At 34.0% G+C, this 18,225-nt stretch overlaps 4 protein-coding genes across 4 annotated transcripts; all 4 read left to right on the forward strand.

The window, feature by feature from the left end:
• Window positions 1-289: 289 nt before the first annotated feature.
• LOC147068946 (uncharacterized) lies at window positions 290-1,582 on the forward strand (the record flags this gene model as incomplete). The annotated part of the gene is made up of 3 exons (XM_085951663.1): window positions 290-709; window positions 871-967; window positions 1,440-1,582. Coding segments are annotated over 3 exons (660 nt in total), but the record flags the coding sequence as incomplete, so codon positions are not given.
• A 3,845-nt stretch (window positions 1,583-5,427) lies between these two features.
• On the forward strand, window positions 5,428-8,020 carry LOC147068947 (uncharacterized). Its single transcript, XM_085951529.1, has 4 exons — window positions 5,428-5,442; window positions 6,136-6,570; window positions 7,202-7,298; window positions 7,875-8,020. Exons 1-4 carry the CDS (start codon window positions 5,428-5,430, stop codon window positions 8,018-8,020), a joined length of 693 nt encoding a protein of 230 aa, XP_085807655.1.
• A 3,173-nt stretch (window positions 8,021-11,193) lies between these two features.
• LOC147068948 (uncharacterized) lies at window positions 11,194-13,164 on the forward strand. Its single transcript, XM_085951575.1, has 4 exons — window positions 11,194-11,208; window positions 11,868-12,287; window positions 12,455-12,551; window positions 13,022-13,164. The coding sequence occupies exons 1-4, from the start codon at window positions 11,194-11,196 to the stop codon at window positions 13,162-13,164; spliced, it is 675 nt and encodes a 224-aa protein (XP_085807701.1).
• A 1,890-nt stretch (window positions 13,165-15,054) lies between these two features.
• Window positions 15,055-17,691, forward strand: LOC147068949 (uncharacterized). Its single transcript, XM_085951265.1, has 3 exons — window positions 15,055-15,444; window positions 16,330-16,424; window positions 17,309-17,691. The coding sequence occupies exons 1-3, from the start codon at window positions 15,108-15,110 to the stop codon at window positions 17,654-17,656; spliced, it is 780 nt and encodes a 259-aa protein (XP_085807391.1). The 5' UTR covers window positions 15,055-15,107; the 3' UTR covers window positions 17,657-17,691.
• The last annotated feature ends 534 nt before the right edge of the window (window positions 17,692-18,225 follow it).

Raw genomic sequence — 18,225 nt, forward strand, 5'->3', positions numbered from 1 at the left:
CGTCATTATTTACTATAATATTTCCCATTGGATGTAGTTTGTAGGCCCAATTTATAGACCAAGGTCTTCTCATACAAATATCATTAATTTGTTGTAATGTTTGGATAGTGTAGGATCTGCTATATTATATTTAAAAAGAAGATCCCACACAACGTGGTTCAACACTCAATTTTCTTTATGTCTATAAAAATAATTAGTTCTTTCACACACAAAAATAACTCATGGCTTTTACATTTAATTTTACTGTTTAAGTAATTACAAATAATTATAATATTACATTATTATAATATATTTCCAGTTGTCTCTTTGCGTCGTGGCACTAGCCGCGATGTGCAATGGTCACGGAGTTGCAGTCTCACACAGTAATATTGTACGAGGAGACGTTGGCCATCATTCGCTGGGACTTGCTAGCAATCAACTAAGTTACGGCGACTTAAGCTACGGTTACGGGAACTTGGGCTATAGTGGGCTTGCTCACAATAGCATCGGATACAGTGGACAGGGGTACAACAGCTTAGGTTACAATGAGCTGGGCTATAACGGCTTAGGCTACAATGGACTGGGACACAACGGTTTAGGCTATAGTGGTCTTGGGTACAACGGATTAGGCTACAATGGACTGGGTCACAACAGCTTGGCTCTTAATGGATTAGGATATGGAGGCGTTGGACATGGACATGGACATGGGTTATATGGAAGGGATCACTATGTAAGTAGTATATATAAATGAATTGCATATATTATTATCTACTAATAAACTTTTCAACTATTTGCACTGTACATAGAGACTTATATATTCTCTAAAAGAAATTACGAAACCCTTCTTGCGATTGTCACAATAAAATAAATAAGTATTTTTTTCTTTTAAAGACTCATCCAAAATACGCGTTTAACTATGGAGTGAAAGATAGTCATACAGGAGATGTGAAGTCACAACAAGAAGTCAGAGATGGTGATGTTGTCAAGGGTAAAACCTCTTCTTATTTTCTAGATATAATAAATTAAACGTACTTATATTATCTAATAGATCATCTCTCCAAAGCACATGAGATTACACAGTAAGACAATAATAATACACTAATTCCACCCCAAGACTGATCATTAAAATATAAACTTGCATGGACATAATTAACATGAAATTAACTGCCTTTTTTAGAATGATCAGTCAATAGTCAAAACCATTGTATACATGTCATCCAAATACACTACATGTAATAAATATTATGTAAAACAATGAGTTTCTACTAATATTTAACAGTTAATGCCATTAAATAGACACAAAAAGATGTATTCAAACTTATTTCTGTCCCCGTGTTTTTTGATTACAAATAAACGACAATCATACGTTTTAATTATATTAAAATTTGGTCCCACATATCCTTGTGCCGAATACCAATAAGCCATGTAGGTATAAACAATATTGGATATTTTCTTTTCAGGCCAGTACTCCTTGGTAGAGCCAGATGGTTCAGTTTGCGTCGTAGATTACACCGCTGATGATGTCAATGGCTTCAACGCCGTCGTCAAGAAGAGTGGCCCAACAATCCATGTCGTGCCACATAGACACTATGGACATTATTAAAATAAATCATTAATATACTTACCCACCAATAATCGCAAACAGAAGTGATATTGACGATGATAATCGAATGTTTGATATTTGTAAATAATTATTGTATAAATTCATCTAGGTAATAACTATTTGTGGAAATTATGTATGGAAGCATATAAATAAATACATCGCGATGATATTATTTAAAAAGATGTTTTTGTTTTGTTAAATGAAAAATAAGTAAAGCCATCGTAATTAGCCGAATTTTATGATTTGCCGATTTATTAATCGACCATAAACCTCTTTAATCTGGACATTGCCGTCCTAATAATATAAAATTTGACACTACCTACAGTTAAGGGCGGGCATTTGAGCTTTCGTATAGGCAGTTCTTTGTTTATGTATGTCATCACTTAAGCATCTATTCTGTTATGTATCTCTCTGGACCGTAGTGTGTCATCAAGGTAGTGGTTCTTTGAGATTGTACAAAATGTTTCAAAGCTTCTGCGATCCAAAAATGTTGAAAATTACCGACCTACATCAAATGACTCCACAGTGTCAATTTGCCTCAAAATGTATTTTGATTCGCATCAGAAACAATCTTTTAATGAAATGGCAGAGATTATGATACTTACATAGATCACTGTAATAAGAGAACATACAAGGAAACGTTGCTGTTTATTTAAATGAAGACGTCGGTCCGTAATCATATCCAGAGTAACATTCTTATTTTTTTCTTGGGCACTTTAATACTCGCTAATACTTTGATATTTTTTTTAAATACAACAAACGCATTGTGAAACAGATTAAAGCATCCAAACCATACCATTTTTTTTATATATACACAATTTTTAAGACTACACGAAACAGTTTTGACAAATATGTAAAATATATCAGGGGTGAAAAATGTTTTCAAAAGAATGGATCCAGGATAGTGGCGAATGTAGCTTTCTACATGGCTTGGCATTCCGCGTCACGTAAAATCGATGGAAAAATCATTTGGCACTCATAATTAGCGCCATCCATTTGAAGGAACTGCCTCACACACTTCAACCTGTCCAAATACTACGAATTTTCCCATGACATCTTCCTCAAGGGTGAAGCCAAAAATTATAGTGATCGGCACAGTCAAACTCATAATTGCATCCAACTTGGAGACTTTCAGTATCCATTCCATTCACATTGACAAATACATCTAGTCTCTCCCTTGACGTTAAAGTCCTAGGATCAAAAGGATAACATAATATCGATGTTTATTACTGACCAATAAATCCTTTGTAACGTGCAACAATGACACGAGAAGAAAAATCATTTTAAAAAACAAAAGAAATTATGATTTGAAAGAAGCTATCCTTTTAGCAGTATTGCCAAATTTAAAACTGTTATAAATACAATATCAATGTATTGTCACTAACATAATAATATTATAATCAATTATCGGAAACACAATCGACGGATTTCAGCCATTTCGTTAAAGCGTTCACTGATCTAAATTGGTTGCATTAAAGATACTTACATTGTTTTTTTTTACCATATTTTGAATTTAAGTAAAATTACAATTTTCTAATCGATGCGTGAAGAATTCAATTACTGAAATCTGGCGATATATTACAATTATTATATATATCTTAACAAATTAATCTTATTTAGAAAATTTCAAATGATTTCTATGAAAACCTACTCAAGTACATACATAATTATTAAGCTTGATACAAGACAACCTTCAAGATAAAAATATAACATACCAATAAATTGCTAGGGTGTGTGAAAAAATATTGATACCGCTGGACCGTCTCAAAGTTAGTTGCCAAAATATTACACAATGAGACTTCAAATGCATTTACATGGTCGAGTGGAAAAATGTTCGCTTCTGAAACAGGTTATGGGTTCAAATTCCACTTAGCTTAACGAATAAATGATTTGATAATTTTGCTAGAAGCACATACTCAATATCCACGATTATTTCATAAAAGAAAACGTATTATACGTTACCTTGTATAACAACCATGATTTTGCACCCACCCCGGTGATCCAAGTCCCTCCCTTATTGTGTATACACCATTTTAAATTCGTCCTTACAGTACCTACATCCAAAGTGTACATATTAAATTAATTAATCAATATACCTCCATTTTGTAGCCATTAAACTAATAAAAAGAAAGTACACCAAGCAGTGAATTGGGGAAATTCCTAATTCAAATGAAATGCGAAACAACCAAACGTCAAAAATAAACTGGACGGAAATATTTTCCGGATGTGTACGTGCTTTTAACCAAATTAATTTCAACATGAGTGAATTATTGATTGAATCAGTACGAGGTGCACTGTGTTGATATGATACTAAGCACATATATTATACCATAAAATACTATTAAAGACTCAATATGGGCGAAAATTGCAAATGAATTAAATTACTAGGATGGTAAGTAACTAAAACAAAAACAAACAATGAGCTAAAAACGACCACTTACTACAGCCTCTGCTTGTCAGGAAAGAGCATTTTGTGCATAAAAATAATTTGTAAATCTGTTTCGTACTGTGAGAGCAAGTGCCGCAACTGTTTGTCGCGTACGAAAGTCTAAAGTCCTGTTCATTCGGAAATGGACGCACTACATTTTCCTTCAATGGAACTGCTTCACTTATTAATATAAATATGTACTAATATATGATAAATTTGTTTTTTATCTTATATACAAATATCTAGCTTTTTTCTTGCATAGTATGGCATAGTCTATGTGAATTTGAATATTATCTTTGTATTATGTTTTGGACTTCCCAGCAGTAATAATTTGATCATCAAAGACAATTTCTGGTTTAACGCCACAACATAACATATGGTTGGTAGGTTAGTTTCTTCTTGGCCGTTTAATGGCTTAAGATTAGGTGTGTTATTCCGATTTATTTTCCGAAGGGGTTATTAAGATTAAAATTATTTGCAATAATAAATCCATCACTGAATCTACCCATTGACCTTATCGATTGTTATTAATTTATAGTTCGTATTCACGGTTGCCATAAGCACGATTTAAAAAGTTTTCCCAAGTTGTCCATCAAGAGCACCACAACAATTCGAAAAATGCCATCTTTGCTCAAAGTCAACTGCAATCTGTTTCCATTCCTCTTGATCTGTGGATGGCATATAGAGAGGTTGAATGCATTTCCATACCGCATCTGACACATCTTCAACTATGCCTGACACCGTTCCGTCTTATCTGCAGCTGTAACGGAGAATCTCGTATGATGTACCAGATACAAAATATCTAGAAAAAAGGTAATCGAAAATCAGAAAGAGGAACCGGTGATACAAAAGTGGTTCTTTGGCCGTTGTGTATAACCTTTGGAAATTCGAGCAACAAATGGAGTTTTTAATACGTATCCGTGTTATAATACGTATTCATTCTCACCGCGCATTTGGTAAGATGCTATGACTCGCAACTGTAAACCAGCACCGTCAAGAATACAAGCGTTAAACAGGCGAAATCTGTTTATGATACAATACATCTGTGAATCAATTAAATTCAAATGAATGTTGCTCCAGCCTTTTCCATACAGTATCGTGAAGTGAATCCCTAGTGTCCAAATATATAATACTACCATTTTTCAGATTTTTCATTTCATCTTCACTACCAATAGAATAGCCATCAAATCGGTATTAATCGTTAATAAATGCACTAGTTAAAATTATTTTTATCCATCAAATTGCATGCATAATATTATTACTTATTAACATTGAAACTGACAGAAACTCTTGTAATAACGGAAGCAGAAACCTATCGCGTGAGTATATAAGCCTACTCCTCAAGGAGTACACGCATCAGTTTTACCAAGTTATTAGTTCAACTGAGTCTTCAGCTTAGTCAAATACAAACGTGACAATGGTGTTCATTAAGGTAAATCGTCAGTGTATATTGTAATACTTATTAGTGAGTGTAGTATATAAAATAAATACGAAATAGGCCCAATTCATAGAAATCTAGGACTTCTTATAAAAATACCAGTGCTTTGTTTAATAAATAGAAGCACATATATATAATTCAGTTAAAAAACGAATATGTAATAACAGTCATTGACAATTGTAAGTAGACATTCATGTCTCTATAGCAGTTTTATCTATTTTGATAACGTACCTATATATTTGCAAATAATATCAACATATAGAATTTTAAATTAAATTATTTTATTATTCATTCAATAATATACAATATTTTAGAATGCAACATTGTTTAGAATACCTAAATAAACTAAAACATATTTTTTTTAAATATAATGTACTATTTCTCTGAGATTTTTCCAAATTATTTATTTTGTATGTTGTCAAAAAAATCTGTGTTCATAACGAAAAAAAATATAAATCTAACATTGAGTTAAATATTTTAAATAAAACATAATACATACATGCGAATATGGAAAAGGATTATGTGAATAAAATTGATGCTACCGAACTAGTCAATTTTGTATAGATATATAAAAAGATCCCATACAAAGTGGTTAAATACTCAATCTTCATCATCACCTCCAAAAAAATATTAATTCTTTCTCACACAAAATTAACTCATTGCTTTCACATTTTATGTTGATTTCAGTTATCTTTCTGCATCGTGGCACTAGCTGCGGTGTGCAATGGTCACGGAGTCGCAGTATCGCACAGTAATATTGTACGAGGAGACGTTGGCCACCATTCGCTGGGACTCGCTGGCAATCATTTAGGCTACGGCGGTTCAAGCTACGGCAGCTTAGGCTACGGGGGACTCTCTCACAATAACATCGGATACAGTGCACTGGGCGACAATAGCTTAGGTTACAATGGACTAGGCTACAATAGCTTAGGTTACAATGGGCTGGGCTATAACGGCTTGGGCTACAATGTACTGGGACACAGTAGTTTAGGCTATAGTGGACTTGGGTACAACGTATTAGGCTACAATGGACTCGGTCACAACAGCTTGGCTCTTAATGGATTGGGATATGGAGGCGTTGGGCATGGCTATGGAAACGGAATACATGGAGGAGATCACTATGTGAGTATTCTAGATATAAATGTTTTTGTTAAATTGTTAATCTGTTCTGGTTTTCATAAAATGTCTTCCACTGCTTTGTATCGTGCTATAAATTAACTCATTTTCTACAATAATTAATTATTTTAGATATCCTTTTAATTTTTTTAGATTTGAATCAGATGACAGATGAATAACATAAATTTAAATCGTGTTTCTGTCATTCGAATTACGCTGTGAAAAATAGTTGCCTATTAATCAAAAGAAACATGCCTAATATTAAAATATAGTGTAATAGTTCAGGCAATAAAATGATTGAACGAGCGTTTTTTGAAGATATTCTGGTAATTGGAATGACTTCATACGTTTTATTATTTAATTGTAAAAATAATACTTTTGCATAATCAAAACATTATTTTAATTACCTTGGCAGTGTAAAAGAGTAATATTGGGATTAGTTACCAATATTATATTGGGACTTCAGGAAATCTTATTCAGTTATTTTACATGAGACACGTTTCTAGATATCCGCTTTATAGATTCCAGCATAAATTTATTTATACTTATCAAGAATTTTGATATTATTTTGTACATCCATGGACAGGTTTTCCACTGAGTTAATACTAACATCAATTCGTTTTTTCTTATACTAAAGGCTCATCCAAAATACTCGTATAATTATGGAGTAAAAGACGGTCACACTGGAGATGTGAAATCTCAACAAGAAGTCAGAGATGGTGGCGTTGTCAAAGGTACAAACAAATATATTACATTAACATGTCGATAACAAACTAGTTGATCTAATTCCCAAATAAAAGAGAGATGGAAGAAAATATTTATCCTACTCCAAGAATGGCCTTTATTTTCTGTCCTGGTAGGAAATCATAGTCAAGATGTAGCAGACTATTTAAGTATTGTTGATTATTAGCCAATAGCTCAAACCATGACCTTCTTACTTTTTGAATACATAATAGTACATGATATATATAATATATATATATATATATGTAATGTATTTAGGGCAGCTAAATGTTCCGTATATACAAGACAGATTCCATAGATAACGTAATCGATTTATATTATGTATGTCATCAAAATTTATTATGTCCACAATGTTTTGTATTCTTAAATAAATAATAAATAAAATGAATGAATGTTTGCGTCAAATATGCAATGAAATAATGAATGAAAAACACACTTACTTATCAAAAGAGATTATAGTTTTGAATTTTATAACTTCACCAATATTATTTGAATAGTCTCGCATGATCACCGTCCTGTTGTCAAATACCAATACGTTATTATAATATTGATTGTTTTCTTTTCAGGCCAGTACTCCTTGGTGGAGCCGGACGGTTCAGTTCGCGTCGTGGACTACACAGCTGATGATGTCAATGGCTTCAACGCCGTCGTCAAGAAGACCGGACCAACAATCCATGCAGTACCACACACTGGACACTATGGACATTATTAAAATAAATGATTAATATACTCGTACCTACCCACCGAAAAACGCAAACGTGCTTTGACTATGATTATCCAACATTGAACTCTGTAAATGATTATTGTATATAGCAAGCTATTAATAATAGCTTTTTGTGTAAATTGTGTATGAAAGCATATAAATAAATACGTCGCGATGATATTTTAAAAATGTCTTTTCTTAATAACATTTGAAATTTATGAATTCTTTCTGGTGGATTATACAATGTAAATATTATTTTCCATTATCATGGGATGGATAACTTGAAATGAGGTTTGGCTTTGACAAAGTAGAGATATGTTTCGAAATTTGAAAATAGTCTTCACTTTCAGCCACATCCGCTAAAATATTGTTACAATTGAATTTGTGATTCGAAATGAGTTAATTTAATTTTTGTACAAAGTTATCTTGAATATTTTTTGTGTGGATTTTTGACAAAACTATAATGGTAACAAAAATACATTATCTCTAAATACCTCTGAAAACATACCTTTCAGGGAAAACCTTGCAATTAAATTAAACCGAATGGGATACAAACCTCACATCTTTTGACGATGCGGTGACTGCTTATATCCTTTGATATTGACCTTGATTTATTTTGAGTTCATGTAATCTGTTGTCTATTACAATAGCTCATGCGTCAAATGTACATTCTCAGATCAGTCAGTGCTGGTGTAAACTTATCGTTGTGAAACTTGATATCTTGAAAAAAAATGGTTTATCACTATTTCAAAGAAAATGTGGCTTTAGAAAATTGAGCTTACAAAAATGAATTATTAAATCATGCACTGAACATCCTGAAGGAACACAGAACCATTAGTAAATTCTGAAAGACTCAAAAACGGCGATAAGTTTAATATTTATAATTCGCTTTGACTCGCTGCCACAAAACAGCATTGTCAGAATTTAATCTTTAAACGGGGGGGGGGGGGATTTAGTTTTATCCGAAAACAACTTTGACGCCCTGATATTACATATCGAGTTGAACATTGTTCCGGAAAATATCATTTAGATAGCGAGATGCGTAGGTATCTCATTATTCGGAGTTGAAAACTTGGCATTTTTCTTTACGAATCTAGCAATTTTCCACTAATCAAGTCTGGCGTTATAATATCACATTATATATCACAGAGATTTTTATAATCAGTGCCACAGGCAATAAAAAAATATAAGCTGTAAGGACGGTATTTTTTTATATCAATACCATCCCGAAAGGTGGGAATTAAATAGAAATTGAAATCGCATAAAAAAATTTTCTTGCGAAATAACAAAAAATCTCGTTAGGTATTGTCTACGTCCTGGGTGCAGGTCCGACACATGCTGTGTCCACCACTGCGACTGGCCGGGAGGCTTTGGATTACAGCGGACGAGTAAAGATTCGGCAGCTCCGGTGATGTCTGCAGTCCACACACCACAGGACAGATTAATAACATAAAAATCCGAAAGCCGGTCGGCATAGACTTAGTCAGTTTTGGTTTATGATTTAATAATGTTCCGGTCTCTACATGCAATATTCCAATATTGAATGCGCACATTATCGTTTACGCGAAGGAATATTTATAAATAATATTACAGACGTTAATAAGAAAATAACATTTTCTTTAACAATCCATTTCTCTACACTACACAAATTTATCTCCTTACACCCCATGTAGAAGGCAAAACACTTTATTTTTCTATTCTCTGCTGTAAACATTCAATACTCATGTTGTTAATTTGTGTTAGAATATTGCACTTACTGCATAGTGTTTAAAATTTCCAATATAGTTTTGGATTAACAAAGGGATGCATTTTCCTATCTTCCCCATATAAGTTTAAGTACAATGATGCATAATTCTAAACCATCACTGTAAGAATACAAGCATTGAATAGAAGGCATTCTGTTTTACCATTCAACCAGATATTCCGCAATAAGTTGAATTTTGCTACATTTACCTATCTAATACTTTCCTTCAAACCGACCACCCCGCTCCATACTTACTGGATCTTAATCAAGCGTACCAGGAAGCCCTACGTATGGATGTTAAGCATCAGAAGTTGTTTACAACTGGGATTATCTCAGGAGCAGATGCCAAAGACTCGGGTCGCCACGCACTCAAGTGTGCGTTGACTGAGTTTACCGAGACTTAATTTAATAAAAAGTGCCCATGGGAGAAAGAAGTACAGAAAATTAAGACAAATAAATTATTCTAATTGAAGATAATCGAAATTTAACATATTATACATTCGAACGCCAGGTAAGGTGACTAACTTGGATGCTTTTAGTATTCTCTAGTATCCCCCATCTCCAATGGAGTGTGGACGGCCGCGTACTTACTTTGAACTACTACCTGGACATTTAAGGACAATGGCTTCTTGCCTCTTCTGAAACCGAATTGATTTCTGAAAGCGGTGCGTTCTCAATCAGGTGGGCCTCAATCCATATATTTTAATTCTGAAAACGAGTGTTTCATATTCCTTAACGTGGCGTAACGAAGGGTAGGTAACTTTCAATATTCTGCAAATAGTGTCCCACAAGAAAAACTTGGTTGATGCCCACTAGAGTGTGCATGGTCTATATTTTGATGTATGTGCCATTATGATCAAGCTAGTTTGATTATGAAGAAACTTTCTCGCTCGCTGTAACATGATTTTCCCTTGTGGAAACCAAGTTGCTATGGCCAACTGCTTCAAGTGAGAGCCGGGCCGTCGCGACAAAAGCTCTTACCTTCCAACCGACATTTATGTGCACTCTCAGAGGGTATTATTAACATAATAACTACATAATATGTATGAGACAGTGGGAAATAAAGCTAACAGAACTTGCACGCAAAACCACAGTGAAGAACTGAAAAGTAGCAAATCCCTATTGAACAGATATACATTTTTATTCTTTTCATGTAGGTAGTTAATCATCGTGTAGGTATCTCTGTGAAGCATTTAGTGTTTGCCATTTCGATATAGATCATGTTAATTAATGCAATGGCTAAAATATGTGTAGGTATTCATTAACTTTTACGCACATTTCTGTTGGCATTGAAACTGATGTAAATTCTTGTAATAACGGAAACTGAAAAGCAATCGAATGAGTATATAAGCCCACTCCTCGAGGAGTACAAACATCAGTTGTACCAAGTGATCAGTCCAATCAGGTCTTCAGTTTAGTCAACAATACTACCATAACGATGGTGTTCATTAAGGTAAATCGTCATTATTTTTTATGTTTGTAAAATAAATTCTAAATAGGCCCAACTCATAGACATCTAGGTCTTCTCATACAAGTATCATTCGTTTTTTGACAGATGAATGCTGATGAATTTGTATAAGAATGTATAATATCTAAAATGTAATCATGGCCATTGTTACAAATCTAAATTAACTCATCTACAAATATCAACATATTTTTGCTATTTATTATTGTATTATTAATTGAAATATACACAATATTTAAGAAGGTTATATTTATTATTATACCTACATAAAGTCAAAAACATATTTTTTTCCAATGTAGGTACCTACTATACATCTGGGATTGTTTCAAATAATTATGTATTTCGTGTGTTGTCAAAAAAAATGTGTGCGAAAGGAAAAGAGATATAAATCTAACATATTATTGAAAATTGAATTTAAATAAATATTCTAAATTAAACTAATAAATACTTGCGAATATGTAAAAGTAATAAGTGAGTTCGATCTTGCCGATCTAATAAATTTCGAATAGAAATATATAGAAGATCCCAAACAATGTGGTTCAACACTAAATTTTCTTTATGCCTCTAAAAAGTATTGGTTCTTTCACATTTTGATTTTACTATGGTAGCTAAATATAATAATACGTTGTTTTTGTATATATTTTCAGTTGTCTCTTTGCGTCGTGGCAATAGCCGTGATGTGCAATGGTCACGGAGTTGCAGTCTCACACAGTAATATTGTACGAGGAGACGTTGGCCACCATTCGCTGGGACTCGTAAGCAATCATTTGGGCTACGGCGGCTCAAGCTACAGCAGTTTAGGCTACGGCAGCTTAGGCTACGGTAGACTCGCTCACAATAACATTGGATACAGTGGACTGAGGTACAACAGCTTAGATTACAATGGACTGGGCTATAACGGCTTGGGCAACAATGGACTGGGACACAGCGGTTTAGGCTATAGTGGTCTTGGGTACAACGGATTAAATTACAATGGACTGGGTCACAACAGCTTGGCTCTTAATGGATTGGGATATGGAGGCGTTGGACATGGTCATGGACATGGGTTATATGGAAGGGATCACTATGTAAGTAATAATTATATAAATGAATTCCTATGCATATATTATTATCTGCTAATAAACTTTTCAACTATTTGCACTGTACATAGAGACTTATATATTCTCTAAAAGAAATTACGCAATCTTTCTGCGATTGTTACAATAAAATAAAATATGTATTTTCTCTATTATAGGCCCATCCAAAATACGCGTATAACTATGGAGTAAAAGATAGTCATACAGGAGATGTGAAGTCACAACAAGAAATCAGAGATGGTGATGTTGTCAAGGGTAAAAACCTCTTCTTATTTTCTAGATATAATGAAATAAACGTTCTTATATTATCCAATAGATCATATCTCCAAAACACATGAGATTACACAGTTAGACAATAATAATACACTAATTCCACCCCAAGACTGATCATTAAAATATAAACTTGCTTGGACATAATTAACATGAAAATAACAGCCTTTTTTAGAATGATCAGTCAATAGTCAATAGACAAAACCATTGTTTCCATGTCATCTAAATACACTACATGTAATAAATATTGTATAAAACAATGTGTTTTTACTATTAATTTACAGTTAATGCCATTAAATAGACATAAATAGACGTAATCAAACTTATTTCTGTCCCCGTGTTTTTGATTACATATAAACGACAATCGTTCGTTTTAATATTATTAGAATTTGGTCCCACATATCCTTGTGCCGAATAACAATAAGCCATGTTTAAACAATATTGGTTTTTTTCAGGCCAGTACTCCTTGATAGAGCCAGATGGTTCAGTTCGCGTCGTAGATTACACCGCTGATGATGTGCATGGCTTCAACGCCGTCGTCAAGAAGAGTGGCCCAACAATCCACGTCGTGCCACATAGCCACTATGGACATTACTAAAATAAACCATTATTATACCTACCCACCAAGAACTGCAAACTGCCATTACCTATGATACTCTAATGAATGATATTTGTAAATAATTAATGTGTAAATTCATCTAGGACCTAGATAATAATTATGTATGAAAGCATATAAATAAATGCATCGCGATGATATTATTTAAAAAAGTGTTTATGTTTTGTTTACAATATAAAATGGGTAAAGCCATCGTTATTAACCGAATTTTATGATTTGCCGATTTATCAATCGACCATTTTTTAAATCTCTTTAATCTGGACATTGCCTTTTACCATCAGAGGAGGATAGCTTGGGGGCTGCAATACCAAAAGATAGGGATATACCAATACTCTGGAAAAATGTGTTCTTTCCATAGACTATGTTCTTTCTATTATTTATCCCCATCTAAATAATAAAGGATTTATTTACTTGTAACCGTTTATGATAGTCTTGTAGAAATAATAAAATGAAGAAAATTATGAAAATACTCACTTACATAAAATTACCTACACTCTATAGTTTGGTTCGGGCATTTCAGCTTTCGTATAGGCAGTTCTTTGCTTATGTATGTATGCTTACTATGTATATTACTTACGCATGTATTCTGTAATGTATCTCTCTGGACCGTAATGTGTCATCAAGGTAGTGTTCTTTGAGATTGTACAAAATGTTTCAAAGCTTCTGCCATCCAAAAAGGTTGAAAATTACCGACCTACATCAAATGACACCACAGTGTCAATTTGTCTAAAAAGTTAATTATTGATCCACAACAGGAACAAACTTTTAATGAAATGGCAGAGATTTTGATACTTACTTAGATCACTGTAATAAGAGAAAATACAAGAAATCGTTGCTGTTTATTTAAATGAAGACTTCGGTACGTAATTATATCCAGAGTAACATTCCTATTTTTCCACAACTCTTGGGCACTTTAATACTCGCTAATACTTTTTTTGAATACAACAAGAGCATAGTGAAATAGAATTAAACATTCAACACATACTTTTTTCTAATATACACAGTCAATTTTAAAAACTACACAAAACAGTTTTGACAAATGTAAAATATATCAGGGGCGAAGAATGTTTTCAAAAAAATGAATCCAGAACAGTAGCGACCGAAGCTTGCTCCGTAGCTTAGGATTTCCGTGTCACGTGAAAACGGTTGAAAAATTATTTGTCACTCATGATTTACGACATCCCTCTGAAGTAAGTAGTTTATCACACTCTTCAACAAGTCCAAATACTACGAATTTTCCCACGAAGATGACATGGGCGTGAAGCCAAAAATTAGAGTGCTCGGCACAGTCAAACTCGGAGACTTTCAGCATCCATTCCACATCTAGCACCACACTTCAAATGGAATTTGACAAATACATCTAGTCTTTATCTCTCCCTTGACGTTAAAGTCCTAGAATCAAAAGGATAATATAATATTGATGTTTATTACCGACCAATAATCCTTTGTGACGGGCAACAATGACACGAGAAGAAAAATCATTAAAACAAAAAACAAAAGAAAATATAATTTGAAAAAAGAAGCTATCCTTTAAGCAGTATTGCCAAATTTAAAACTTTCATAAATACAATATCAATGTATTTTCACTAACATAATAATCAATAACATATCAATTATTGGAAACACAATTATTGACGCATTTCAGCCGTTTTGATGCCGGCGCTCCATTGGCACGCAAGTCAGACGATTTACAGTCTTCGGACTTTTTTTTCGCGTGGAGCACCCCAGGTCTGCGGACTTTTTAATCCGCAGACCAGGCTCGTTGGATTTCAAACATGTTTGATATTTTACTCGCCGAGCCGCTGAAATTCGTACGTTCACCACGCTTTACCGTCACATTATTTATATCTATGCCGACGGACGACAGCGCCATCATTATTTTACTGTCATTCAAAGTGTTCGGACATCTCACATCGATAACAACAATGGTAGATCTACGAGTGCATTCGAAAAGTTTCTTGGAAGATTTTATTAGTTGTTTTAAAGACAACCCATCGTTGTGGAAGACGACCAGCCCACTATACAAGAATCGTGATGCCAAGTCCTTGGCGTATGCGGAACTTTTGGAGATTTTAATCAAGGTGGAGCCGCAGGCAAGGGTCGACGATGTTAAAAAGAAAATACAGACATTGAGGTCGGGTTACAGAAAGGAGAGAAATAAAGTAAGGACATCATATCGAAGCGGAGCCGGCACAGACGCAGTTTATCTACCCAAACTGTGGTACTATAAAAATTTGGAGTTCTTGAACGACCAAATGGAAGGTACGTAGGAATGCTTTAAAGCTATTTATTATACACGTGCAGATTATGAAATTGTCGTACCTAGCTCTGAAAGTGACATCGCATTAGATTAGCTACTATTAAGCAATTAAAACATACAGCTATGAATCATTTCTAGTCACAATAAAATTTCTTATTCTTTGCCGAGGTAGGTAATAAATAATAATAATATATAGGTACGAGGGAATGCTTTAAAGCTATTTATTATACACGTGCAGACTATGACATTGTCGTATCTCTGAAAGTGACATCGCATTAGATTAGCTACTATTAAGCAATTAAAACATACAGCTATGAATCATTTCTAGTCACAATAAAATTATTTATTCTTTGCTGAGGTAGGTAAGAAATAATAATATATAGGTACGATCATGGCGGTGGAAGCGCGGCTTATTGAGTCGTGGTCGGGTCCCAGGTTCAAATCCTGGGTCTGACAAGTACACATTGAATTTCAATTTGTGTATGAGTCAGAGTATGGACCTAATATGTTGAGCAAGTGGCTGACATCCATTTCTCGTAAAAACAAAATCTGTCAATACAAACCTCCACTCCGTGGAGGTCCATATTATGATCGGACATGGTCGAAAGAAGAAGAAAAGAAATGATCATAAAATCAAAAATCGCTCGAGTTAGGTTCCTTCAGAGACAATCAATAAATCGTCAATCATCAATCAAAATTAATGGTACAGTTTGGATATGAGGAATACAGCGGAAAACACATTTTGAAAATACCCGATATACTGGATTACACCAATTATACCAATATCAATATTAACCGTATGAAGGAATGGGTACTTAGGGGAGAGATAATAAAAAACAAGTTTGAGTATTATGTTGTATTTTAACAATTTACATTTTGTTTTACAGAATCGAGCTCAATATCCAGCATGGTGGACGATTTGGAAAACATGTCTCCTGATGAGAGTTACTCCAACTCGTTAAACAACGAAGATTGTATTGAGGTAAAACATTTTAACTAAATTGTTACATTGGTTTAATTTATCTATTGCTTATCATACTTTCTTGCCATGTGACAGCCCCGGTAGTATTAAAATATTTTTCGAAATCTCCTCGCGCTTTCTTAGCATTGGCAGTCGAGTTCCGATTAGTCGTTGCTTCCAAAGGCGCTAAGGTGTCCTGTGACCTCAGTCCAAGCTCTATTAAACCTGTCTCAGGATTTTCCCTATCAAGGTCATGAGAAGGAGTATAAGTATGTGTTGATTTGCGACGAAGAAAGTTGTGCAGCACACAGCAAGTTAATACAACTGTATTGATATTTTCAATTTTCATGTTTATTGGAGCTTGAAAAATGCGGAATCTAGCAGCTAAAATGCCAAAAACATTTTCTATAATTCGCCTGGCTCTGCATGTCCGATAATTATATATTCTTTTACTGTGATTTAATTGCCTTTGTGAATACGGCTTTATGAAATCGTTACGTAATGCAAAGGCTTCATCGCCAATATAAACAAATGGCAGTGCATCAGAATTAGCAGTAGGTTTTTTTGGTGCAGGTATTTTTAATCTGCCTTCGTCTAAACGTTTGAAAAAATCAGATTTTCTCAGTACGCCTCCATCAGAAATACGTCCATTTGTTCCAACATCAACATAAATAAATTCATAATTAGCATTTGCAATCGCCATCAAAACAATGCTGTGGAAATGTTTGTAATTATAAAAGTGGGAGCCGGCGCCTGCAGGTGGCACGATTGCAATGTGTTTCCCATCAACTGCGCCCAGGCAATTTGGAAATTGCCATTTACTATTAAATTCTTCTGCAATCGTCTCCATTTCTTCGTGCGTATCAGGGAACTGCAACAAAAAATAATCAACATTTTATTTACAGATAGAATATTCGCCTTCAACATCCACGTTGTCGACTACTCCAAGGTCGAATCTCAATAGAGCACCAGAACCCCCATCGTTCAAACGAAAAAAATCGAATGATAGCGCCAACAAAGTGTTAGAATTAATCACCGACAAACTAAGCAAGACTGAAGATGAATTTGATGTTTTTGGCAAAATGATGGCCATGAAACTACGATCGATGTCACAGGGACAAAGATTGCTGGCCGAGAAGCTGATGCATGAAGTTGCCTTTATGGGACAAAGTGACAAAATAATGCCAGCAACTACTGTTCATACTCAACCAGTTTATCGTATATTAAGCAAAAATGTACAAAAGCCGGTATAATAAATTAATGTTTTTTGTATGAATAAATATCTTGTAAAAATATTTGTTTTTTTGTTTGTTTTTATGCCTATAAACCTTAGCTTAAGCGATACAACAAATGGTAAGTATTTGAGCTATGTTAGCAAACCTATATTATTATGTGGCCTCATTTAGAAATCAAATTCCATGCTTGCTTTTCGAAGAATATGACTAGTATTACAATACATTCAACAGGAATAATTAAGCAGCTTGCTTACAGCCTATATGGAGAGTCCTGGCTAGGTACAGCATTCTAATGGTCTATTGAATATTTAGCATGTCAACGATGGCCTTATTTGTGACTATATATATACCTATCTCAAATGCATCTTGTCTGCCATTCTTATGATGTTGCCGTCTATGATTTATATAGGTAAAACAATCCACTAAACGTTCACTTTATAAGACCAACCAATGTCTACTTGTTAATGATATATTTGTAAATTTGCCCAACTTTATTAGATGACGTATAATATAATACACACCTTGAAATATTCTCCTTTCAAAACGTCAATGATGACTTGGCAAGTTTCGGGAATTATCTTGCCCAG

Source organism: Rhyacophila brunnea, unplaced genomic scaffold (genome assembly GCF_057557595.1).
Source record: "Rhyacophila brunnea isolate RB1 unplaced genomic scaffold, BYU_Rbru_1.0 scaffold_24, whole genome shotgun sequence".
Classification (NCBI taxonomy): domain Eukaryota; kingdom Metazoa; phylum Arthropoda; class Insecta; order Trichoptera; family Rhyacophilidae; genus Rhyacophila; species Rhyacophila brunnea.